The 26,830-nt window shown below is 38.8% G+C and overlaps 2 protein-coding genes across 3 annotated transcripts in view; one reads left to right on the top strand and one right to left on the bottom strand.

Moving 5' to 3' along the window:
* LOC119725298 (cullin-associated NEDD8-dissociated protein 1-like) overlaps window positions 1–5,173 on the top strand; it is a 45,081-nt gene extending 39,908 nt beyond the window's left edge. Inside the window, exon 34 of the mRNA XM_038196674.1 lies at window positions 1,302–5,173. Coding sequence (XP_038052602.1) covers window positions 1,302–1,429 — 128 coding nt within the window. The 3' untranslated portion in view covers window positions 1,430–5,173. The remainder of the gene's footprint in view (window positions 1–1,301) is intronic.
* A 3,356-nt stretch (window positions 5,174–8,529) lies between these two features.
* The window catches only part of LOC119725299 (60S acidic ribosomal protein P0-like), a 34,594-nt gene continuing 16,293 nt past the window's right edge, over window positions 8,530–26,830 (bottom strand). For both annotated transcript variants that reach the window (XM_038196675.1, XM_038196676.1), the window contains exons 5-10: window positions 25,213–25,300; window positions 23,337–23,483; window positions 22,113–22,221; window positions 12,690–12,766; window positions 10,455–10,595; window positions 8,530–9,146 (exon numbers count right to left, since the gene is read on the bottom strand). In XM_038196675.1, the coding sequence (XP_038052603.1) occupies window positions 8,997–9,146; window positions 10,455–10,595; window positions 12,690–12,766; window positions 22,113–22,221; window positions 23,337–23,483; window positions 25,213–25,300 (712 nt within the window). In that variant the 3' untranslated portion in view covers window positions 8,530–8,996. The remainder of the gene's footprint in view (window positions 9,147–10,454; window positions 10,596–12,689; window positions 12,767–22,112; window positions 22,222–23,336; window positions 23,484–25,212; window positions 25,301–26,830) is intronic.

The raw sequence follows: 26,830 nt of genomic DNA on the forward strand, positions 1-26,830 counted from the left end.
CATGCACCGATAGGAAGATATTGGCCTTTCCCATCACATTCCTTAAAATAAAAAAATAAAAAACACTCTCTGGGCAGAAACCGACCACCTTGTCACTACATTATACCGTATGCACATGATTGTGGGTGAAATATTGTGCAAGCCAACATTTTGACCAGGTCCCACAGATTTCATACTGACGAGGGTCGACTTTAAATACACAGTCGAGTCTCGTTATAACAAACTCGTTCGGACCTAGCCAAATTGTTTGTTGTATCAGAATTTTGTATTAAGAGGAACATCAGTCCCATTCATTGTGCATATAAATGCACAGTCAGGACTAAGGCTTTATGTTTGTTATAACCAGAATTTTGTATTAACAGAGTTTGTACTAAGGAGAGTCTACTGTAGTGGTAACTTACTATGCAAGAAATAGATTAAATCACTGTAACCTTTTGATAAATGTGAGCTTCTGCCAGACATGAGATTGAGAGATTGCAGTTCTCTGTCGCAAGGTGCGCTAGCCAGCCCTAGCGCAATGCTGTAGTAATGTTAGTGTAGGGGCTAGACCTTGTTATGGTTTGATATGCAATAACCAGCCGCCATGATAGCCCACCGCCACGAGAGGGCGTTACTACAATCAACCAATATCATCCATGAATCTGTCGGAACAATGTCTAGGAAAATTTGTAAAATCCCCCCCCCAAAAAAAAATGGGGGAAACTAGTGTGCATGCACACTACACACCACAAAAGAGCTGACCAGTGAAGTTTCACAAAAGTCTTGCTGCATCTTGTATACTACTGGAAGATTCAAGAGTTTGGTTAGGAACTACAATGAACTGTTTTGAATGCGCGCTGCATGTATTAGGCCAAACAGGTGCATGGGCATTACACAACTGATAAGAAATGGCCTAGACGTTGTTCCTGACGGGTTCATGGGTGATATTGGTTGGTGGTGATAATGTCCTCTCGCAGGGGCGGGTTATCGCGTATCAAACAATAACAATGTCTAGCCCTAGACTATTGTAATGTATACATAACACAGTGAATAAATGTATGAAGTAATTTATATGCAACGCAGTGTATATGAAGTAAACGGTTACTATATAGATTGGACAAGTGGCTGTTCTAGACCAATGAATTACAGTATCATAGACACGATGTAACAAAACAATTCTTGTTAAATGTGACCATTTGATTGATTAACTGTTGCTTCAGCATTTTTGAAATGTGTATGTGAGGCAGAATGTTTTGATATGACCACTGATAGCTGTTAGCATATTCTACGTGTACTTAAACAATCTTGATGTTCAATTGCAGACAAGAATCCTCAACTGACGGAGTTTGTTGCTCAGATTCGCTGTAATCCTGAGATGTGTACCATGTTTGATAGCATTCAGAAGGACAGTACCCTGACCAGCACAGATGCCCTCATGGACACTACCTGAATAGCTTTCAACATTTCTCAGCTTGCGGTGCTTGCTTCCACATCTCCTTCAACAACTGTAGTATATGTTTTCCTAAGTTTTCCGAAGAATAAAAATTGTATAAAATTGAAGATTGTGCCCATTACATGTATGTCATTTCTGCTAGAGCTTAATAGTGATATGAGCAAGCCAAGAATACCACTTGCATAGTTATTTGATAAACATTCAAGCAAACATGAGATCTGTATCAAAGGAACACCTTTCTTTGCAATGTCTCATTAATGCCTAAGCCCCTCACTTATTTCAGTGAGACTTGCAACATCAATACACAACTTTGAATGGATGATTAAATCCAGTATTGAAAAATGATCAAAGTAAGAGTCAAATTTCAAATGTTTGTTCAGTAAACATTGCTATTGTTTTGTTATATCAATAATTGAAATCCGAACCACAGTCAGTTGACTGAAGGTCATATGACTGTGTTCATTTTGTTTTAAGATCCACATTAGAACAACTCTTACTTTGATCATTTTTCAATACTGTTCTAAACAGAACAAAAACTACTTAGCAAGTTGATAATAAGCAGGACAAGTTCTTCTCAGAACTAATATCTTCTAAGCAGTAGTTATTACCACATGGTGTTACCGCAAAACCGAAACGACACATTAGAACAGTTCCTCACACCTTTACAACACTACATTAAAATAGCCAACATTTCAAATTGCAGTTTAGAAGTGAAAAGACATATATTATGAAAAACATGGATTGCAAGCATTGTGGCACTTCATAGTCAAGTTTATTGGTCCACAGGAGAATGTATTAAGAATAAGTAGGTACATCATACAACACTGTTAAGGATGTGTACTCGTAAGTATCCCTGTTCTCTTTTAATCGGGAATGAAGATTTTTGAAAGAGTTGTGTTTGGCATGTGTAATAATACAAACATTGAGTGGAGAGCCGTATATCAAGTAGTTGTCAATCACAAAGTACTTCACGCCCATGTCAGACTGGTATTCATGACTTGCCTCAAACAGTTAGCCACTACATGAACAATGCACCAAAGGATTAATTGTTGCAGTACTGTTTGTGCGAACAACTCCAGAGACAAGTCAAAGGATAATTTGATATACAAGTGGTTTGCCTGTCTGAAAACATCACATATTGTTGTCAACCAGAGTCACTCTTATTACTTGTTTAATGCAACTCTGGAACACTATTCTGAATCAGCTGTTAGTTTCAAGAACCAGAATGAATAATGGTACGCATAATGTTACGACAATCTCGGTTCAGTTCCATGTTCTGCTTTGGCAGCAAAGTTATGCAAACAAAAAGATAAAAGTGAGCAGAAACATTCTTCTATTCTCAATCATATTTCAGTGCCAAGATCTGGTAAAGTTTGTGGGACCTTGCCAATTTCTATAGACCTTGTGGGTTGTCGATGACTCAAAAGGTTTAATGATGCCTATCCCAGCAATATACAAACTCATTGCATTCTAACTTTATCTTAATGCATGAAGCCCTTGGAAAAGTTAATGTTTTTAAGCAGTTCCCTCTGAAGTTATCATGCTTATCATGCGTCATATTTCTTTATTTCTTTTATTTGGACAATCCCTCAACATGTCAGTACTTTGTCTCCAATTCAAATGATGTATTTCTATGCATTGATTTTCACTTAAATCCACCAGCACCCAATTTCACGAAGCGCTGAGATGCGTCGCAACTTGCAATGCGTCGTATGATTCACTTCACAAAACTTACGATGTGTTAAAGGCATCGTAAGTTCATTGACAATGGCTTAAAACACGCCGCAAGTTACGACATGTCCAGTGGTTATCGCAAAATAAGAAGCGTCCTTTTCAATTTTATACAATACAACTTACATAAATGGGACTATAATACCGAGACATTGTGTAAAGTTGTAAATGGAAAATGCATCAAAGTCACCATGTTGTGCAATAAATACACCTACCACCAGGCATGCAACTGGGAATTTAGAAAAAACGAGGAAATTCCAAACCACACAAGACTTTGTACAGTGTTTTTCAATTTGTAATGGCATTCATGAGAATTAAAATGAGGAAATTAGCAGATCCGAGGAAAGTTGCATGCCTGTACCACACATCGCCCTTGCGTGTTTTGTGAAATGAATCGCAAGACGCATCACAGCTGCAACGGATTGTAGGGACGCGCCACAGGGCTGCGATGCATTGTAAGTTATGATGAGTTTCATGAAATCGGGTGCTGTACAGAACACTTTGTTAATCCAAATTTTGATATATCCAAACCTGGAATTTGTAGATATTGATGGTGGTGTGAAAAAAAATTGAAAAATTCCTCCAACATGTCAAATGTTTACCAAATAGTATAGCTGAGCATTTTGGAGTTATTCAGAAATGTGCAATCAATGATTGGTAGCTATCAAACTGGCACCCTGGAGTCATCATATTCTGAGGTTCGTTGTCACATGAATGCTTGTTCATACAAATGTCCCAAATTAATCAAGCCATTAATATTAAAACTGTACGTAATTAACTGTGTGACTTTTTCTGTTGAATGTATGGAAGTATGGTAGGTCTTGAGCCAGAATTTCTTATATCAATATTCAACTTAAACTGTAAACTTTTGCTAATAGTGACCCCTCTCATTTCATTAATGAGGCGAGAACGTTTATTTCGTTGGCAAGTTATCCGACACCAATTTAGCAAAATGCGACATTAGCTAGTTTCCCATTAAATTAGCATATTGTAACACATTTTATTTTCCATGTTTTGTTGCAACTATTATGTATTTTCCAAGTATGCTTTGTGTAAACTGCTACCACAGTGATTATAGGGATGTCAGTCAAATGACAGATCCAGGGGGAGGGGCCATGGCGCCCCCCCCCCCCCCCCCCCCCCGAAAGTAATGTCGCAAAAAAGCAGTCATAGAGTACACAACCCACAAAACTCAACAAACGCAATACATTTTCACCCCTAGAATTGCATGGCCGTGGAATGGTGACACTAGGGGGCGCTGTTCATGATACAAATGTACATGTAATGGAAACTTGCGCGCTTACTCTCTTAGCCTTAACTTAAAACATGGCACTGAATCTTTTGTATTGTTTGTTCTCCTTTCTCCAACTATTTCATATATTTGGACCATTGGAAAGTCGCACGATAACGGCATGTTTTGTTTCTCACCACAAAAATCTGGAGGGGATGATCCAATGGCCCAACCCCACTTGTCTGAGAGTTGGGGGGGGGATATATCCCCCCCCCCCCCATACCTCTTAGACAGTTCTCCATCTAGCTCAATTACGTGCCTGAGCAGTAATAGCAACTCTGTTTAACACGCTGATTCACTTAGATATGCAACACTGGCATCCAGTTTTCTGCAGTATTCCCCTCTGTTCTGGGTGCCATTGGGTCCTATGTATAAACACAAGCATTTGCTTTTACTACCTATTTTCAAGCATTTGCTTGCATTTGTATGAATAAAAATGAAGCAAATGCTTTTTTACTGGAAAGCATTTGCTGAAAGCTACAAGTATTTACTTTTTACTTGTAAGCTTGTGCAAGACTAGAAGTGTTTACTTCATTTCGTATGAATAAAAAGGAGTAAATGCTTCAGATTTCAAGCATTTACTGGTCATTTTTCAAGGTTGGGTTTGGGCAACCTTGAAAAAAAAAAGCAAATACTTTTGCCTTAAAACTGCTGCATTTATTCATATGAATCGGCCCCAAATAAACACAACACGTTAATAAACTATATATAATACCATACACTGTATTGTGAATAACATTTATGCGTTTTTATTATTTATTTCTTAACCAGAAGAAATTATAATTTCGCAGTATGTTCACGACACGAGAAGTGTTGGCGTAAAATTAAGTTCCGCAGAGAATGATTAAGAATAAATTTTATCCAACGGCACCCTGGGGACTGAACAAAATGAAATCATTTGTTCAGTGTATTGGTCACCAATCTTTGCAAACTATTATTTTTTTAATATAGGTTTTCCCGGCCAATTTCAACAAGTTTTCATTCAATTTAACGCCTGGCTCATTCGATTTAGATTGAAATTGAAAGATCGTGCAGATCGGCATTAGACAATCAAAAATCTTGTCAAGTGGGCAAGTCCACACAGTGTTTCCCCATTTCTGGAAAACAGGTTTAGAGGCATTTTTGGGTTAGGTTTATCTGTAGCAGAATGAAGAGAAACACTGAAGGGAATCATAGAAAAAAAATTGGGTTGAAAGAGTTTTCCAAATTTGAGAAAAATGAGTTTTTTCACTGGTTTTTCTTAACTACACGAAAGCAATGGAAAGTCCACACTTTATATGTAACGTAAACTTGGGTGTGTGTGAGTATTTAAACCATTGCTATGATGTCACACTATTGTTCAAAGTGTGGATTCGGATCTACGAATCTCTTACACTGGTCACAAAGTGGGGATTCGGAACGAAGAATCTTTAGTAAAGTGTGGATTCGGAATTACGAATCCACACTTTGAACACGTCGGACAATCAGTGTTCTCCATAATGAGCATGAATAGGACCGTCTGCGTGAAATTTGTTTTCCGAAAATTTCCAATGCATCTTCACTGTCAGATTTTCCGCCGTGACTTTAAAATCTACTTTAAGTTAGAAAGAAATATCCATTTTGTCGTAAGGAGCATATACACACAAAATGACTTGTACGGGTGTGTCGATACGAAACACGCCGGGAACCAATGTTGCAACCTGACGCCACTTCCGCGCTGTGTACAACGTCTATGGAGAGTCATTTTAAGTATTTCCTAACAATTTTGGAAACATTTGTCAGTCCCAGATTCATGTGTTATCATCATTTTTGCAACGAATGGCCTTCAATTAAATAATATATGACGAAAAAAGTGGCGTCAGGTTGCAGCATTCTTTCCAATACTTCTGTTGACACAATGGTTTAAGTCGAAGAATACACTCGCAAGTGTGGATTCTTAATTTACGAATTCACTCGGCGCTTCGCGCCTCGTGAATTCTTAAATTACGAATCCACACTTTCTCGTGTATTCTCCTTAACGTAAACATCGGCAATCGTGGACGTAGGACAAAAGAATTGGGGCGCAAACAATACGACCACAATTGACCGAACGTCCACGATCTCAAATCGTGTACAAAACCAATGAGAGCTGTCGCTAAAAAGTTAGAGTACATACAAAGGAAAGAGGTTTAGGTACAATGGGGCGTCCACGATTGCCGGCATTTACACACGTGTGTGGGGGTGTGTGTGTGTGGGGGGGGGGGGGGGGCAGTTCGTACACACAAAAGAAACCGTATTGTGGGCAATCATTCGTCCATGAAAACAATCCAACTGTTTGAAGCATTTGCTACCTGTTTTCTAGTAAATGCTAAACAGTATTAACCCCAAGTATTAACCCTAAAAGGGCCGAGTTATTTTGACCACTCAGCCGGGGGGATTCCGCCCCCCCCCCCCCAAGATCTCGGCCATCGAGTGACGAACAATTTTGGAACTCGGTACATGTACATGCATAGAGCAACTCATCATGAACATACCCAAGAAATTTCACGACTATAGGTCAAACGGTTTTGGAATTATGGCTAATTAATTATTCATATGTACGAATGGTAATGCTGTTCTGTGTACACGACGTATATGGGAAAATTCAGTTTTCACGGCGTGTAGCGCCGGAAAATTGTTCGCTGCGCGACAACCCGTGGTCCGATTTTTATCAAAAGATGCGTAATAATATAAGGCTCGAGGCTAAAAGGTCATAATAGTTCGGGTCGCAAAAAACAATTTTTTAACGCTATCGCAAAAACAGTTGAAGGGGGGGGGGCAGATTCCACCCCAACCCTTTTAGGGTTAAAAGGAAAACTCTTATTCATACGAAATGAAGCATTTGCGGCAACCCGTAGTCCGATTTTTATGTTTTTTGTATAAAAAGATGTGCAAGGCTCAAGGCTATTAAGTCATAACAGCTTGGGTCGCGAATTTGTCTTTTAACGCTATCGCGAAAAAAGTTGAGGGGGATTCAGCCCCCCCCCCCCCCCCCCACCCACCCCAGCCCTTTTAGGGTTAAAAGGAAAACTTTTATTCATACAAAATGAAGCATTTGCTTTTCCTTAATGCTTGTACTCCAAAGTAAATGCTTTTACTTTTTGCTTAAACTTCCTAGCACTTGCTAGTTTTTTACCCCTCAGCCGAGAGGCTGGAGTATGAAGCCCGGGAAGGGACAGGGTGGATTTTTTTTTGGCATTTGCTAATTCGTTCGCACGAATTTCTATTTCGTTCGCACGAATTTCTATTTCGTTCCCACGAATTGCTATTTCGTTCGCACGAATTCCTAATTCGTTCGCACGAATTACTAATTCGTAATTCGTGGGAACGAATTAGTAATTCGTTCGAACGAATTAGTAATTCGTTCGCACGAATTCCTATTCGTAATTCGTGGGAACGAATTAGTACTTCGTGGGAACGAATTAGTAATTCGTGCGAACGAATTACTGGAGTTTGTTAATTCGTTCGCACGAATTAGTAATTCGTGCGAACGAATTAGCAAATGCCAAAAAAAAATTCCACTCTGTCCCTTCCCGGGCTTCATACTGGAGGGGTATTGCCATCGCCTACGGCGTCCGTCCGTATGTCCGTCCGCCCGGGCAGCTTAGTTTCCGGATAACTTGAGTTAGAAATGTTGTTTGGGATTGTTACTTCGGTAGGGGTTTGCCCTTAGGAGTAGGCAAATCGGGATTGGTTTTGAGGTCAAAAGTTCAAAGGTCAAGGTGAGTTAAAGGTAAATGGTTTCCGGATAACTTGTTAGAAATGAGATTTTGGTGTCTAACTTTGGTAGGGGATTGCCCATTGGTACAGGCATGTTGGGATTGGTTCTGGGGTCAAAGTCACCATGTTGAGTTAAAGATTAATGGTTTCCAGATGATAACTTGACTCTGGCTGAGGGGTTTCAACAGCAACGCTGTTATTTTATACATATGACCCAAACATTATGACAACTTTTGTAAGATTATTGACGAGGATACGCGGGGGAGGCGATCATCGATGCACTTTGCAGTGCAGCGCAGCATTTTGCAGGCGACCACACATATTACGAGTTCATAATAAACATCAAAATCAGAGTAAGTGAGAGTTCAGAATTCTTCAGGTGTGGTTTATTTCACACTGGATTGGGCTCCCTAACACATACAGATGCTTGGTCAGTTGCAAAGAAAAACATTTCAAACCATAAATTGTTCCTTCAAATAGTGTGGCAACAATGTTTCACCATGTTACTTGCTGCCAACCTTAATTTTCCTTGCATTATGGAATATTTACTGCTCCAAATGAAACAAAAAATTGCAGAAATGACAGGAAATGGATTCTCAATGGAGTCTTAATTCTTTACTTACTATAAGAAAACAATGCACATTTTTTTTTTCAAAGGACAAACAAGGTAACATGTTTTTGCTTGTCATATTTGTTCTTGTTATGTAAACCTGTCAGAAATTATGTATGATTTGATTTTGGCCTGCATAAAAAAGACTTAAATAATTTGTTTTAATCTGACAAACCAGTATTTGTAACGAGTTAGAGAATGACACTGGTACTGGTCTAATCAAAGAGACCGAATCCCATATCATCATCCGATTCCTCCTCTTCCTCTGGTTCCGCTGCCTTCTCTTCTGCTTTGTCATCTTTACCTTCTGCAGCTACTGGGGCTGCTACAGCAAAGGCTGAGGGATCAGCTAAGAATGCCTTCATCTATATGTAGACAATCAAATAATGCAACAGAAATGACTCAATTTGTCAATTTAGCAATATCTTCTAACAGTAAAAGTATATTTTGGGAGTTCTCATAGTCAACTACAATGGGTACATTCGAGTAGCTCACCCGCATCAACTCAGGTAAAGGCAGATGGGTTAGCCAAGAGAGCTGGGCTAATCGAATGCTCAAATGTTGGCCATCATGATTCTCACGTGACATCCGTAGCTGAGCCGTAGCCATTGACAAAACATGCTTTTAGAAATGGGCCTTACTTTTGAGATCTACTGCATTTCCATCAATCGCAAAAAAGGAACATTGTCGGGCTGGAATATAGCCTCTTAAGTTGCATTGAGATAAATAACTAATTATGTTTACTTCAAATAAAGTTGATATTTGGTTTCCACTTGATCTGTTCTGCTGTCCGACCACCATATTTGTCCGTTTCTTAGAATGAACAATGTATGCGTGTGACGTATTTCCACCACTGACTGCTCCACGAGCAGGGTCTGTGGTGGCTGACCCAGGTGAGCCCCAGGAATGACGTCAGAGCTAGTGGAACGACACGAGGCTAACCAGAGGCGACCCGGGTGAGCTGAACGAACGCACCAAATGTTAAATAAATTCTGCACGAAAAGTGCCATTTCACAACCCTCATATTGAGCCTTTATACAAATATTCTAATATATCTTTAATTTCCAGTCAATTGTATTCTCTGTTTGAGAGTGCAAGGCTGAATATTTTTTCAAAATTTTAAAATAGGCAATAATGACATTACTCTTTGCCGATAAAGAGACGAGTCAATAGAGGAATTTCAAATGAGCATTTGTACCGAGTGCCCCAGTCCTCTTGTGATCAGGATTAAACAACAGGCATGCAAATAGGAAGTTACCCCCCAAAAAGGAAGAAATTCCAAGCCTTACAAGACTTTACAGTGTTTTTCAAATTTTAATGGCATCAGTGTTAAGTGGAAAATGAGGAAATCTGCTGATCCGAGGAAAAGTTGCATGCCTGGCACAAGAAAGGTCCCAATGTCATACAATGACTTCACACTGAGAACCTCTGTTTTATTTATTATTTGAAATTCATCTTCATGCATTTATGTAAGATTTTAACAGTTGTAAAATATAAATGGAGACTGATTCAGACAGCCTGTGCAGGCCAATATTGCTCTTAGTCTGGTACTGATGTCAGTGGGTTCTGCCATTGCTGGCACTGACACCATCTAGCAACAGACTCGCAACGTCATGAGAGTCATCATCATCAATCACGTAAGTCATTTAAACACATCAAAGAGATAAACTGACCTGTTCTGCTTCCTTGAATTCAATCTCAGTTGCACATGCAATGGCCAGGAGTCGTTTGAATCCATTAATGATGGAGTGTGGTACACTAGCCTGGGTTGGATAGCCAATCTGAAGACACACACTAGCTACACGACGAACTCCCTGTAGGGTTGAGCAAAGTTGGTCAATTATTTCACTCAGTTGATAAAGCCAATTTTTTTCATACCTGTATATTGTAGGTTATTTTGGGCGGGGGGGGGGACCCATTAAAATCACTGATAAAAGTGAGTGCGAAAACGGAAAAATAAAAATCAGCATCAACTTGTCCCATTTCTTAAATTCTTTTTATTTGTTAAGTCTGTGATAAATCAAAACTCGAATCACACTTTCCACTTTATGTATGAACTAGTCTTTCCAGTTATTTGAAGTCATAACCTGCCAGGGTATAGATTTTAGTTAATATTTTATTTTCAAATAAGGTGGATTAGTGATTGTGACAGGATAATAACAAATGATAAATATGTTGGACTGTCGGCAAACATCAGTTTATTGGTGAGCTAGCATGTTGGGGTTTGCAACAGTAGATGCAAGTTTCTGTGGCTTTCACTCTGCAGTAAATACAGCCCTTGCAAAGAGCGCACTCTCTGTGAACAGGTCTTTGTTTCTATGAGGTGAGCGTGTGTAGACACTTCATTCTTAACTGAATAACAAAACCTGTCCTCAGCATAGCTGCCAACTATTACAAATTTTTCGTAATTATTACAAATTGTTTGTTAAATTACGAAAATACGAATTGCCACTAAAAAATTACGAATTTCCCATTTTCTACCTAAAAAAGTATCGTTTTTGCCCGAAAACTTCTGGCGAAATGTTGCGATAATGGATGGACTGGTGACAAGTCTAATAAGCGATGTGGTCAAGCACCTGATAGACATCAATGCGGTGTGCACAGTGGAGTACTTGAGGACCAGACTAAAAATATGTTTCAATGGTGTGTCATTTGTGTGCACCTCGTGGATGTGTGGTTGTGTGTACTGTGACTACTTTTCAGTGACGATCATGAGCACCATTGGTCGCTTATTGCCGGGATGAGACCCATCAGTGCAAGATTTTAATCATGGAATTTAATAAGAGTATGGTTGGAAGAATTGGTAATAGAGTTTGAGTTTATCACAACGTCCAGAAAGGAAAAATCAGCATGCGTTTGCATGGTATGTTGGCGGGATATTTCTATTGCATACGGTGGCCCTAAATCATTGTGTGTAAAAACATGAACTCAACATTGATAGCATGCATCTCAAAAAAATATGCACACATGTTATTATTATTATTTATTAGACTTGAACAAACAAATACATCGAGTAAAACAAAATTAATTTAAAAAAAAATTATTTATTTTTTTTAATTTTTTTTTTATTTTAAAAATTATCCTATGGCCTACAGTACATTATTAATCACAACACAAGAAGGGTATGCACATGTATGTGTACATGTTAACCGTGTACCTGTACTCGATGTTGCTAAAGCTGGTACATAGTGTTAATATACGAGCAGTTGAAAATGACCGCGCGAGTTGATTACTAATTGGAATTTTGAAAAGTTGAAAGCTATGCCTCAGTCAGGGCTCTCGGTGCAAACGGTCTTTAAAACACTGAAAGAATGTTTACAATTTGTAATGTATGAAAGTCATCAAGACATGTCTCTAGCAAAAACTGCTTTGAACCTTCTTCAAGTGTAAATCCAAAAATACATGGCCAAGCACCAACCCCTGATGATTTCTTTTGAGATTCCATACTTTCTTTGAAGTAAAAAGGTTGTTTTTGACAATAATATTTACAGAAATACATTGTCGCTTATAAGATTAGAGGTTTCATTTCAAAGATTGGAGAACATCAAAGAATATTTGTTAGAGTTTAAATGTTAAAATATTTAAATTATCACAGACTTTAACATAACCCCAGGGGATTTGGGCTAGAAACCCTGCTAAATTCAGCAACATGCAATACATTCCAAAATGAAACCCACTCAGTGCAGCGAGATCCATCTGGTCGAACATTTCAAGGCCAAACCACCAAAGAGTCTGTGGTCACCAACTGCAGCAGGATACAACTGTGACATTGTTGAATGGGACTGGCTCTCATTGTCTCAGAGTTGGCCGTTCATGCACTGGTGTTGATGGTTCAATGCAGCAAGATCCCACAGACCTTTACACCTGATGCACAGTGTTGCATCTGGCAAAATTAGGGTTAAACTTACCTCAAAAAATTTCGCTAGGATATCTTCTGGTGTGATGTCCAGGATGCTTGGGTGGAACACAGAACCTCCTTCACATACTGCAGAGATTGCATCAACAGAAATAATTCAGTTTTCATTATGGGAAACCTTACATTACAAACACTGTTCATATTATTATTTCAGAGCAGTCAGTAAGGCCCCATCCTGAAACTAACTACCCGTGCGGGCCTCGTTCTTTCTGAAGGATCCTGCAAACTTTTTGAACAAATGAAAGAGCCCTTGACAACCCGTCCTGGCACGGGCCAGAACGGTTCATTCAAATAACACAAGATATGAAAATGCTTGTTCTTCTGCAGACCCGCCGGGCCAGCCTCAGTGCCAGAGAGGCTATTTAAATAGGAATAGCCGGTCGGTCAGTCTGCAGAATTCCGAAATGCAAAACCGCAACTACATGTATTTAGCCGTGTTTGGGGCCTCACCAGCACTATACGTGTACATGAAGGAAGGTGATGTGACTGTTATGATTGTGCAGTTACACTGGTTCAACCTTCACGTGGAAGCGAAGCCAAAAAAACCTCTTGACATTTGCTGCAATCTAAATTCACCAAAGTTAAAATGTCAACTTTCAATATGCACCAAAAATTGGCGTTGGCTTTCGCCCTAGTGTGATCGGCCTTTATTCATCAATTTTTCACCAGCATTCACAAATTCTCTTACCAAAAACCAAGAGGAGTTAAAACCAATGCCACAATTTAAAAAAATACCTCTTGTTTGGGTCACCCAACCGACCCTTTTTTAAAAGCGATAAAATGTGATCCCACGAAATTGTATTGGTTTATTACTGTTACGTGGTAACAGTAATAACGCGTACACCCATGCTCCGTGTTGCTGCGTTGTGAGGAGCGGGAGCGGCCATTGCCAGACTTGTTTGGCACTTTGTAATAACAGTGATAACAGTCATGTGCACGCATTATTCCGTGTTGCGTGGAGTGGGATCGGAACTATACTTTGCCCGCTGGCCCTGTGGTATTGTCTGGCCGCATCGCGGTGTTTTCTCGCCGCGCCTGGACAGTGCGAAGGTCTATGGGAAAAAATTGTAACTTTTTTTGTAATGAGTGATAAAGACCTGATTCAAAACTAATTTAAACAAGTCAGGTGTGTTTACAAACACAAATGCCCCGCAACCGTGACTGTTTCCATGACATAACACCACTCTAACATCAACTTACAAGTACCTTGGTCAAATGGAATGTTCATTGACAGCATAAGTGTCTTCTGTAGGTTTTATATGAATTAATCCCTAATCCCTATGATCTCAGAATAAATACAAGATTTCTATTGTTTTAGCCACTGTGACCTTGACCCTTGACCTTTCGACCCCCAATGCGATAGGCTCCTTAGGATTGCCAAGGACAATCCACAAACCAAATTTGAAGTTCATATGTAAAGTATATCTCAAGTTATCACGCTGACAAAATTTCTTTTGTTTTTGCCACTGTGACCTTGACCCTTGACCTTTTAGCCCCAAATGCAAAAGGCTTCTTAGGATTGCCAAGGACAATCCACAAACCAAATTTGAAGCTCCTATGTAAAGTATATCTCAAGTTATCGTGCTGACAAAATTTCTATTGTTTCAGCCACTGTGACCTTGACCCTTGACCTTTTGGCCCCAAATGCAAAAGGCTTCTTAGAATTGCCAAGGACAATCCACAAACCAAATTTGAAGTTCATATGTTAAGTATTTCTCAAGTTATCGCGCTGACAAAATTTCTATTGTTTCAGCCACTGTGACCTTGACCCTTGACCTTTTAGCCCCAAATGCAAAAGGCTTCTTAGGATTGCCAAGGACAATCCACAAACCAAATTTGAAGTTCATATGTTAAGTATTTCTCAAGTTATCGTGCTGACAAAATTTCTTTTGTTTTTGCCACTGTGACCTTGACCCTTGACCTTTTAGCCCCAAATGCAAAAGGCTTCTTAGGATTGCCAAGGACAATCCACAAACCAAATTTGAAGCTCCTATGTAAAGTATATCTCAAGTTATCGTGCTGACAAAATTTCTATTGTTTCAGCCACTGTGACCTTGACCCTTGACCTTTTGGCCCCAAATGCAAAAGGCTTCTTAGAATTGCCAAGGACAATCCACAAACCAAATTTGAAGTTCATATGTTAAGTATTTCTCAAGTTATCGCGCTGACAAAATTTCTATTGTTTCAGCCACTGTGACCTTGACCCTTGACCTTTCGGCTCCAAATGCAAAGGCTTCTTAGGATTACCAAGGACAATCCACAAACCAAATTTGAAGTTCATATGTTGAGTATTTCTCAAGTTATCGTGCTGACAAAATTTCTATTGTTTCAGCCACTATGACCTTGACCCTTGACCTTTCGGCCCCAAATGCAAAAGGCTTCTTAGGATTACCAAGGACAATCCACAAACCAAATTTGAAGTTCATATGTTGATTATTTCTCAAGTTATCGCGCTGACAAAATTTGTCCGGACACACACACCCACACACACACCCAGACTTGTTTCACATACCTAGTGTGGACTTTCCTTTCTTTTCGTGTAGTTAAGGAACACCAGTGGAAAAACTCATTTTTCTCAAACTGTGAAAACTCTTACAACCCAATTTTTTTTCAATGATTCCCTTTAGTGTTTCTCTTCATTCTGCTACAGATAAACCTAACCCAAAAATGCCTCTAAACCTGTTTTCCAGAAATGGGGAAACACTGTGTGGACGTGGGCAAGTCCACACTTCGTCGCTGCTACCTACATTATGTGGACGTCTTTTGTTCGGAAGTCCACACTGCGTATGTAAGACAAGCTCACCCACCCACACACACACACAGACTTGTTTCACATACCTAGTGTGGACTTTCCTTTCTTTTCGTGTAGTTAAGGAACACCAGTGGAAAAACTCATTTTTCTCAAACTGTGAAAACTCTTACAACCCAATTTTTTTTCAATGATTCCCTTTAGTGTTTCTCTTCATTCTGCTACAGATAAACCTAACCCAAAAATGCCTCTAAACCTGTTTTCCAGAAATGGGGAAACACTGTGTGGACGTGGGCAAGTCCACACTTCGTCGCTGCTACCTACATTATGTGGACGTCTTTTGTTCGGAAGTCCACACTGCGTATGTAAGACAAGCTCACACCCACCCACCCACCCACGGAAGGACAAGGCGGAAACAGTATGCCCCTTCGGCTTCGCCGCGGGGCATAAAAATCAACTAATTGTTTATTGAATGGGGATTCCTTTGATATCAAACATTCTGTTAGGTATTAAAAATCTAGATTTATAAAACATGTTATTATAATGTCAATATTATAGAATTGAAACTCCAAAGTTGGCCATTCAATGGTTGTAACTACATGTAGATCTCCAAACTTGAAATCCAAACACATATAGAGCTGACATTAAGTAGGGCTAGTGAACTTTTTTTTAAATGGTTGTATTTGTTTAAGAGATTCATTGTAAAGCCCACCCAAAAAGAAAACAAATGATGGTAAAATTGCAAAAATTGACCCATGCAATCCAAAGTTATGGCCAAATATATGTCGATCAAATGACGTTATTTTGTATAGGAAATGTGTACGAAAATGGTGAATTTTTGTGAAATTGAATAAAAAGGCATAAACTTTAACTTGTTTTTGTTTTGTTTAACTTGTTTTTGTCCATTGTTTATCACAAATACTATTGGTTTCAGTTGGTTTTGAGTTGATAAAAAACTTGATATGCAATAAAATGAATGTTAAAAATGTACTTTTACACTAAAAATCATGAACGGCAAGGTTGAAAAATGACTAAGTCCTACCCAAAAAGCACTAAAAGTAACAAAACTTCCATTCACTAGAACATATTTTCACCAAATTTGGATGACACAAGGATTGTGTGTAGATACAGCATGTGGACCCAAAAAAGACCACAAAAAAAACTACTTTTTTTGGCAAATTTTTGGCCAAATGGAGAAATTTCAGTCTGGCATGCGTAAACGTGTAAACTGGCCCAAGCCGAAGTCCAATTCTCAATGCCCAAAATCCCCAAATTTGACAAAAATTTAAACAAAGATATAAAACTTGGGTATCCCGTTTAGGTTATAAAACGAAGTTTCTCTCATATTTGGGTAATTTTATCCCATTTTGGTACAAATCTCATAAGCCTAGTAATTTAGTAAAAAAAAAGTATGCGCTGTGCGTAATGATTTTCCTGCGTAATTCCAATGGCCTAACGTTACATCAGTGCCCATCACATTGTACACAAAAATCGTACATGCTATAGCCACCCAACAAACTTTAAAACATCAGATTTCACTCTCAAAAACGGCCACAAAGTTATTAGATATGCTACCTGAGATACAAGGAGAGATCGATTATTAAGATCGAGGAACTACGATGCGGGCAAAAAGTGAAATGATCGCCGGTACTGCGGTAGCAAAAACACTCCGAGTTCCATTTCGTTTACACCACGTGCGATGGAGTCTGGACGGTTTCCGAAAACGAAAGACTTACACTGGTATCCACTGATATATTCTGACGGTACGGGCCATGAAGGGAACCAGTGTAGAATATGCATTACGCGACAATAATACGCATCACGTGACAATGATTTGGCTGCACTCGATCTCAAACGTGATAATTTTCTGTTGCGTTTACATTATCGCGTGCCGGGAACGAAACAGTGATGCTTACACGACGCGCGCTGTCAAACAGAAGGCGCCATGATGAAAATCCATCGCGACACAAATGTGTCTATAACTCTAAAATACAATCATATTTTGAAGGTTTTAAAAAAAGCAATTCAAGCTTCGATATCACTAATTACAATTCTCAAGGTTCCATTATAATTTTCAATGTATTTCGTGATGAAAAAGTTTTGGGAAAAACAAAAAGAATCGTAACTTTGCAACGCGTAGGCCGATTATCATGGAACGTGGATGGTTGAATGGCATTTTCAATAAGCTTTCGACTGACGTATGGTTTCTTGACGTCTGCTATGCTACACTACCGTCGAGACCGAGTTAAACACAGTCACCAGGGCAGACAATTCTTGCCATGGATCTTGAACGCATGGACCGGTCTGTGCGTGCCGCATGGCCCGTGAACGTAACATGTCATGCGCGCAGCATTTTTCGTACTCGGAGTTAAAATGAGACTTTTCAAACAGCAAAAACAAGTGTAATTTCGACTCAAATCACAATCACAATGGGAAAATATGTAAGTTTATTACATCATTGAACTATAAGTTATAAATTACGAGGAATATTTCAAAATTTTAACTTATAAATGGGGAATGAAAACATCCGACTTTTTGAAACAAAATCACCGGGCGTGTGTATGTTGCGCGCATTCGTTTTGTTCACAAAGTGATCACCGGCAGCAAACAGCGAGTGCGCGAGCCCTACATTAAGGCCATTGGTTTTCTTGTGTATTCCTCTAATCAGTGACACAAAAATTGTATAAGATTTCATTAAAAGTGTAATTTACCGTCGTGTATCTCCACATGTATTGGCTCCAAAAAACAAAAATTTAAAAAATAAAATGTCGTGCCAACCGACCGACCCAATTTTTTTTAGGTGTGACCCTAACCAAAGGTATTTTTGTGTTTGGCATTATATTATAGGAGACGTTTTGTTGATTAACATTTCCTTGTCGACTGATCCGCCCTCTTCCATCATGTCCATCGGTGTTTGTAACGGCCAGTTCATATATTTTCGTCGTGAAAGATATTATTATATTAATTACAGAAACCTTTCTGAAAATTATTTGCCTCAGATAACAATTGATAATTCGTTTCAGCAACACACCTTATTTTAAACCAGTAGTGAGAAAACCTTGGGTGGTTTTTTTTGTCACGGAAAATGTGAAGCATATCGATATTTTCGAAGCGTATCGGCCCGATATCCTATTGTATGACTGGCTAGAGGTTTGAGTACCAAGGGCAACCCCCTCCTGAAGTTAGACACCAAAATCTCATTTCTAACTCAAGTTGTCATTAGGAAACTATTGACCTTTAACTCACCACTGTCACCTTGACCTTTGACCTTTTGACCCCAAAACCAATCCCAACTTGCTGGTACCCAAGGGCAACCCTAGCCTTTAGTCAAGTGCCACGCACCTATACCCGAACCATCCGGACACGTCACCCCCCCCCCCCCCCCCCCCCCCGGATGCTGGCACGTAAAAAGACTAGCACGAGCGGCGAAGCAGCGAGGGCCTTTACTATCTCGAGGAAACTCCAAACCACACAAAACTTTGTATAGTATTTTTCAACTTGTAATGGCATTCATGAGAAGTCAAAAAACGAGGAAATCGGCAGATCCCAGGAAAAGTTTCATGCCTGAATAATGACTCTTGAAATTTTGTTTGCAAATTTGTTACGCAGTACTGAGAGCGCAGTACTGGGAGCGCAGTTACAACTGGGTGGGCTTCTTCAAAGGACTACCGCGACCACTGCAGCCGCTTTGTGTCTCTTGCTGCCTGAATGATTGGACAGAGTTCCCTTGGATCATTGTCAGTTGCACCACAGTGAAAAGGCTGCTTCAACGATACTAAGGACACCAATAGTCTCTTTGTTGCTTTTCTATATATCGGAGTCTGGGGTCGTGGGAGATACCTTAACTTAACAACAGGATTCCAGTTTCTTCTATGGCCTAACTTTGCTAAGTTTATTTCTGGCGATTTTGAGTTCGACTTAACCAAGTTTCGAGTCTGAAATTTGGAGTAAGCATGGGCATGTTTATACATGATTTGCTATTCTTTTGACAGGAATAAGTTCTTACTTTGAGTTAAACAGGTTTTTGAGTTAACTGGTTTTGACCTATCGCAATTTCATTGTATATATCATAAACTAAATTGTGAGATGGTAGACATTGCCTTGGGAAACATTTTTTATTCTTGGATATACATTGTGTAAAGTGCTTGATCTTTACTTCCGGGGTTACCGTTACTGGAGGTGCAGTCATAAATGAATACCATGTTACTCCAGTAATATTAAGTCAGAATATGTTTAGTGAAGGAAGGTGAACTCAAATAAGGGTCATTCCGTGTCGAATCACCCCCAAAATATTAAAGTTTAAACCCCACCCCCTTCAAATTGGTTCATATTTAGTTCATGGGGTAATTTAGGCTGAAAAAGCTGAAATTTAAGTTTTAGAGCCGTCGCACAAATGTTTTTTGCGCTATTGCCCGCCATCGTTTGGTACTTTGGTCAAAATGGGCGTGGCTGCCAATTTTCAAATGTCTATATCTCCATAACCTGTTGGCCAAATTTGTTGATCTAGGTTTCTTTTGAAATGTTACATCATAAGAAATCCAAATTTACCATTGTTTTTCATATTGGGGTTATTTGAAGTATAATGACCTTTTTACCTTTACTTTGAACTTGAATTTGACCTTATGGATCACCCGAACTTGAGATGAACTTGGATGAAAATGAAACCCCTCTATGTTTGCTACAAAATACCCAAAAATTGGGAGTACAATATTTTTTATTTGGTTTCTAGGCTCATCTCAAAGTTGGCATACGTGTTTCAAAATGTGATATCCCTTTGCAGTGTACTAGTGGATTTAAAGTAGGGATTTTTATGTCCCTGCAGTGTACTAGTGGATTTAAATCAGGGATTTTTTTGTCCCTGAAATGTGTTCATGTATAGGGATATCACATTTTGCAACACTTATGCCAACTTTGACATGAGCTAGAAACCTAACAAAAAATAGTATACCCCTGATTTTTGGATATTTTGTAGAAAACATCTTGGGGTTTAATTTTCATCAAAGTTTGTCTCAAGGTCACGTGATCCACAAGGTCAAATTTAAGTTCAAAGTAAAGGTCAAAAGGTCATCATTCTTCAAATTACTCTGACGTGAAAAGTAATGGTAAGTTTGGATTCCTTATGACGTTATCTTTCCAAAGCAACCAAGATTAACACATTTGGCTAACAGGTTATGGAGATGTGGCCTTTTGAAAATTGGTGGCCGCGCCCACTTTGACCAAAATGCCAAACAATGGGGGGCGGTAGCACGAATACCGTTTGTCCAATGGCACTAAAACTTAAAATTTCAGCTTTTTCAGCCTAAATTACCCCACATACTAAATATGAGCAAATTTGAAGGGGACGGGTGTAACCCATTGGGTGATTTGACATGGAATGACCCATAAATTATGACATCATTACCCGAAAGGGCACCCTCTAGCGGTACATCAAAAAAGTTGAATTTATTTAAAATTTCAAAAGTATTTGTCAAAATGTTACTAAATTGCCTGTAAATATTCTTTGTACAGTAAACAGTTACTTTGATGTGACGTCAAACTGAAAGTCAGGTGTCACAAATACGTACACATACACATTTGTGTTATAAATATTTTTATAAGTTCTTTTCACTTTATCTAGCATGACTAGTCCACACTTCATCAATATTCATTGTATTTAACTGACATGAAGCCAGATTGTTTAAATTCATCAATGCTCGGCCCAAAAAAAATGTTTGAATTTCATACTGTTCCTGGGGCCCATTTCACAAAACTAAGACGCGTCTTAGGAAACTAAGACGCGTCATATGTCATTAATCTCATTATCTCATTAATCGTCTTATCTCATTAATGGATACGTTAATTTGTAATAATCGTCATTGCAATATGTTCTCCTTAAAGACGAATGTTGACCTAGAATTATAGTTTCAAGGAAGAAAACTCCTGTAGAAACAAATTTGAAAAGATTTCTGATTTTCTGATATGTTGGTAGGTTTGATAAAAATAAGTCATTTACAAAATGTAATTATACGCCAAAAACTAGTCGACTTTTAAAAATTAAGTGATGAAATGAGGAGCAACAATGACTCTATCGCATCCTGTGTAGAACTACCTTGCATGTGAAATATATTGTGTAGAGTAATTTTTCTGAAAAAACTTTGTGTTCAATGCGCATGTGGGAAGTTGGTTCTGCGTTTTTTGTTTCAACAACTGTTTCATCAAGCGGTAAAAACAAACATGAAACAGCCATCGAATTGGTAGTCTTTCTGCATCTTGCTTAAGATAGGTTTAGTGAAAACGATCTTAGAACGCGTCTTAAGTAAGATCGATCTCACAGCGGGGCTTGTCTTTAGTCCTAAGATGAGTCACAAGATAAGACAAGTTTCTTGAAATCGGCCCCTGTTGTTTGCTTAAACATTAGACAATGTCAAATGAATAGTTCTGTGCCCCATCAACCCTGCGTTTGTTCCAAAGACAAACACAAACCTCTAGTTACTGTTAAGTATATTCAACTACTTGTTGAATATTGCAGTACCGCACACACAATGTTAATTGCAGTACCGCACACACACATAAAAAAAGGAAGCTCACATTTGAATGGGAAAAAAAAGAATCACACTATTATAAGTACTCTATGGTTTTAAACAATAAAAGTAGTTTCTTTCTGTGATTAGACAAACTTATTCTTACCTTGCAAGATCTTGAGACCATATGAGAATGGATAGATCTTCAACATGTTGAGCAATGCTGCTTCAGATGCTCCTACCTTCTCATCAACCTTGATCAAATGGACCTTAGACTGAACAGAAAATCATTGTCATAAGGATAAGCTCACTTCTTTTCTTGTAGCATATTGTTGTGTCAGTTCATCAAGTTGTTAGTGCCAAATGTGTTGAAATTCATGGAGTTTGTTCGTGTATTTTGTTAAAACAAACATTGAAAGTAAATTAACATTATGCATCACTCACTGCTAACATGTCCTATGTTCATCTCATTTGTTTAAAAACTATTCTGGAAATGTAAAGAAATGTGAGGAGGTATCAAAACATCCAATGAAGTGCAAACTTTTTTTTAACAGATCATCTGCCTACAATTATACAACTCTTACTCTAAATATACCGCACTGAATTAAAACATCCCAAAACCTAAATGTGCATATTTCTATATAAAAAATGCTGAAGAAATAACAGCACTGGCATTATCCCTTTATCGTAATGTAAAATATACCATAGAGGACCAAAATGTTCCAAATGCAAGCTTGATAGTCGACAAGAGAAATCAGATTTGCTGTCTCTGTGCTTCATGTTGAGTCAATGGTAGAACCCAATGCCCCTGCGTTAATGTATTTTAGTAAAGGCTACCCACTACATTTTAACCTTTCAAGGCTCATTTCAACATTGCCAAAGATGTTTTAATTCATTCACATTAAAGATGTGTTGTGCGCACTCTACAACACTTTTTTTCTCCTTCATCAACCAATCAATGTTGGGAATCTGCAAACCTGTGTGAAAGGTTAATACTCTGAATTACTTTTATGCACAAACAGATCTGACCTGTGAGCAGATTGATCCCATTATTGATGCCAACAGGGGGAGGGAACCAGTCTGTCCTGGGAGGACTGAATAATTGCCAGGCAGCAAATAATTCAAAATGAGTGCAGTAATTAGTCAATCCATTAACATGTCTCACTCACACAGTGAATTACTTTGCAAGAAAAAAAAACAAATTTTCTAGAAAAAATTCATTTTAAAAGGCAAATCTAGTTTTCAGGGTAAAATAACAGATAGTTCATCTTTAACAGACGACTTGTTTTCCCTTCTGTTGTTTAACAAAGTTTACAATTCTGGTGAACCTGTATTCTCTGAACTCACAACATGTTTACTTCCTTTCATTAGAAAAATTGTTGATTCTTACCAGGATTTCAATGGTGCCTCTTGAGATCTTGGTCTGGATTGACAGAGCTTGGAAGAAAGATGTCTTCTCAGGACCAAGGCCAGTGTTATGAGCCTCCACAAACACATCAATAGGAGCAATAGCACCTGCCTTGGCTGGAGCAGCAACCTACGACACATAATGCCAACAGTCATGCCAATCATTTGCAATAACTGAACAATTGTGACAATATGGACAAAGTAAAATATGTAGATTTGTTTTGTACTGTATTATTGTAACAAAATCAGCCATGCCCTCTACGTAAATGTAGGTGTCTGAAGAAGGCACTGTTTCCTTGCAGTATAAGTGGTTTCTTTCGTGTCCACTTTAGGAAAGATTTAAAGCCATTATGCACCAAGGCTATAAAAGCCAAGCACGGGGCATGCTCCATGGACTACCTTGATGAGTAGCCGATTGAGAACCCATGACTTACCTGCAGCAGAACTGAAATTATAGAACAATGAACACTACAGGATGTTAAAGTATAGGTCCAATAGTATGTACATGCAATATTTCAGGTTTAGTACACATGCTTAAGAGAAAGGACAACTGGGTTAGAGGATTTTAACTTTAACCCCCTCGGGTGATTTACTAGGAACCTTCCTCACCCTTGCAAATTCCAACACCATGTGGTAAAACCAAAACACCCAAACAGTTGGACTCTGTTTATGTGAGGTTTGTCTGACCACATGTAAAGCATAATCAGTTTACTAGTGCAGTACTCATCCTGACAGATTCCAACAAACCTTGGTGTTGGAGTTTGACTGGATGGGGTTCATTAGGAATAAAGGATCGAGGCAGTGGTCACCCATCCACTGAACAAATTGAAGAAATAACAAATGGTTTTGGAGGATTAAGACTGTATTTTAATTTTACACGAGGCTGTTGACATAGTTTGAAGGATTGAGTTTACATCCCAGCAAAAAGTCCGGGGGTTAGGGCTATTGTAACTTCCAAAACTGAGATCAGAGTATCGCAAGCAGGGTACAATTAATCAGTGAATTATTGATCTGTGAAGTTTACTCTTTATAATGCAGTGTTGAGTTTGGGTTTTTTGGGAAATGAAAACAAAAATCATACGCATGCTAACAAGAAAAAAAGGAATGGCCTGTATATTTTTACTGACTTATCTTGGCACTGGGAACTCAAATTTGTCGAGTTCATGTGAGTAGGGAATTTGTATTTAAAGTTTCACCCAAAATCTGACATTAACACAAATGCTTGGTGATCTGATATACTAGATGATCTCCAATTTATTCAGGCATACATATGGTGCACATGTCGACAGTTATGTCATAGGTCATCTGGACTGCCTGTCATGCCCATACTTGACACATTTGCGAGGAGTTAGTACTAGTGCAAAGTGTTCATTGGAGGAAGGATTTTTACTGATTTGGTACTGCAACGTTTTCTTGGCACAAAGTGGTTGAATTTTACCTGATTTACATCATCAACCCCAATTCCTTAGGCCTTTCTGCTAGGACGTAGCCTCAATCCTGCAAAATCTTTAAATTGGCCTCGTGGGAAAATAGCATATAGGCCGAAATCCTGCAAATCCCTCATTATTGCTTGAATATGGTACATGGAGCGGTGACCACTGCCTGAATCCTGCATCATAATCAAGGCCTATATTTATGCATGGCTGAGCAAAAACACTAGGTCCAGCCCAAGACCTTGACAAAGTGCATACTACAAAATCAGTAACGCACTTTTGCCATGTAACCTCAATCCTCCAAATTCCTCCACGTTGGCAAAGAGGATTTTGAAGCATTCAGGGCAGTTAGGGTTTAAGAACATAAACATGCCTGTCAACTCCACTTGTCATACTATAGTATGATGTAGCAAACCACATACGTACCTTGTTTTTAAGGATGGTTTCACGGACCTCACTCAGATCTCCCTTAGTGAAGACAAAGCCAACATTGCCCTTGATGTGAGGAAGCAACCTATCAACAATGACAACCCATTAATCTCAATCATTACTCATAACACAGTGCTTCCATTAACATAGAAAAAACAAGATGTCTACAGTAATTAAAGGAAGGTAATCAAACCCCAACACAAAACCTGCTGTCCGAACAGTCACAGACAGTCAAAAACTCAATCATTTTTCCTGCCGTCCCCGTTACACAGGCTAGTCACCAACAGTCAGATCATATTTCACGCAAGCACTGTGCCCAATCAAATTCAGTCAACAGACAAAAGCAGGCAAGTGGTAGGTACAGCTGGCTTATCAATCACCTACAGCTGCATAGCTGTATCAAGTTACATAAACAGTCACAGCCACATAATCTTGCTTTATGTAGGCAGGGAGCACTCGACCACTAAAAAACAGTCGGTTGACTGATTTTGACCGAAAGTACAACTTAGCAGAGAATGTATGTCGGAAAGAATTAACAACTGACCTAAACCCATTGATGATCTTAATAATGCTGCTTTCAGATTAAGTCTAAAAGAAACAAGAAAAGTAGTGTTAAAAAACACAAAGGCTCCGCAACTATGCTTATTTCATTGACATAACACCACTCTATTAACATCAACTTACCTGGGTCACATGGAACGTTCATTGACATTGTTATTGTTTTCTTTAGGCTATATACATGTAACGTACTGATGCCAATGATCCCATAACTAATTTTTGGTTTTTGCTTCTCTGTTGGGAAGTCATTGTATGTGATTTAAGCAAACTGACTAGATATTTTCAGTCTTAAGCAAGACATTTCTCAAATCCTTTGAGCATTTACAAGGCCTACATGGAAATAAGAATTTTTAAATAATCAAAAGAAAATATGGTTATGTGAATAAGCTTGAGTTATCATTATGACATCATTTCTTTGGTTTTTAATAATGAGAACAGTTGGCCTATGGGGTCCTGAAGTGACTCAAAATTCTAAGAACAACCTACAGAGCTGCATAAACATGTACATGTACATATACTACGGTGAAAGTCTCAAGTTTTAATCCTAATGACCTTGGCCTTTGTCTTATGGCATATCCAAACTTATAAGTTATACTAGCAAGCTACCTTCATTGTATCAAGGTTCAAGACATACATGGACATACAATCCAGATATCGCTGTGGAACCAAATGCACACGCACACACACGCATGTTTGTTTTACATACGCTATGTGGACATTCCTTTGTTTTCGTGTAGTTAAGAAAACTTGGTACAAAAGAATAACTTTACTTTAACTGTGAAAACTCTATCAACCCCATTTTTTTTTCTATGAATCCCTTTATGCCCCCCTAAAAAAGTCTCCGGTTTCTGGTATGGAGCTTGCCCAAAAAAGTGGTGCGGCGACGCGGGTTTTTTTTTTTTTTTTTACCTTTTTTTTTGCTTCAAATGTCGGCCGATGACTGCAAATGGTGCCCGACTAAACTTAGTGCAAATATTATGGGAGACCAGAGAGGCCACATAAAGCTTATTCTCGATCATAACCCCATCTAAAAACACGTTAAAATTGTTCAGCAGCA

Source organism: Patiria miniata, unplaced genomic scaffold (assembly GCF_015706575.1).
Source record: "Patiria miniata isolate m_02_andy unplaced genomic scaffold, ASM1570657v1 HiC_scaffold_19, whole genome shotgun sequence".
Lineage (NCBI taxonomy): Eukaryota > Metazoa > Echinodermata > Asteroidea > Valvatida > Asterinidae > Patiria > Patiria miniata.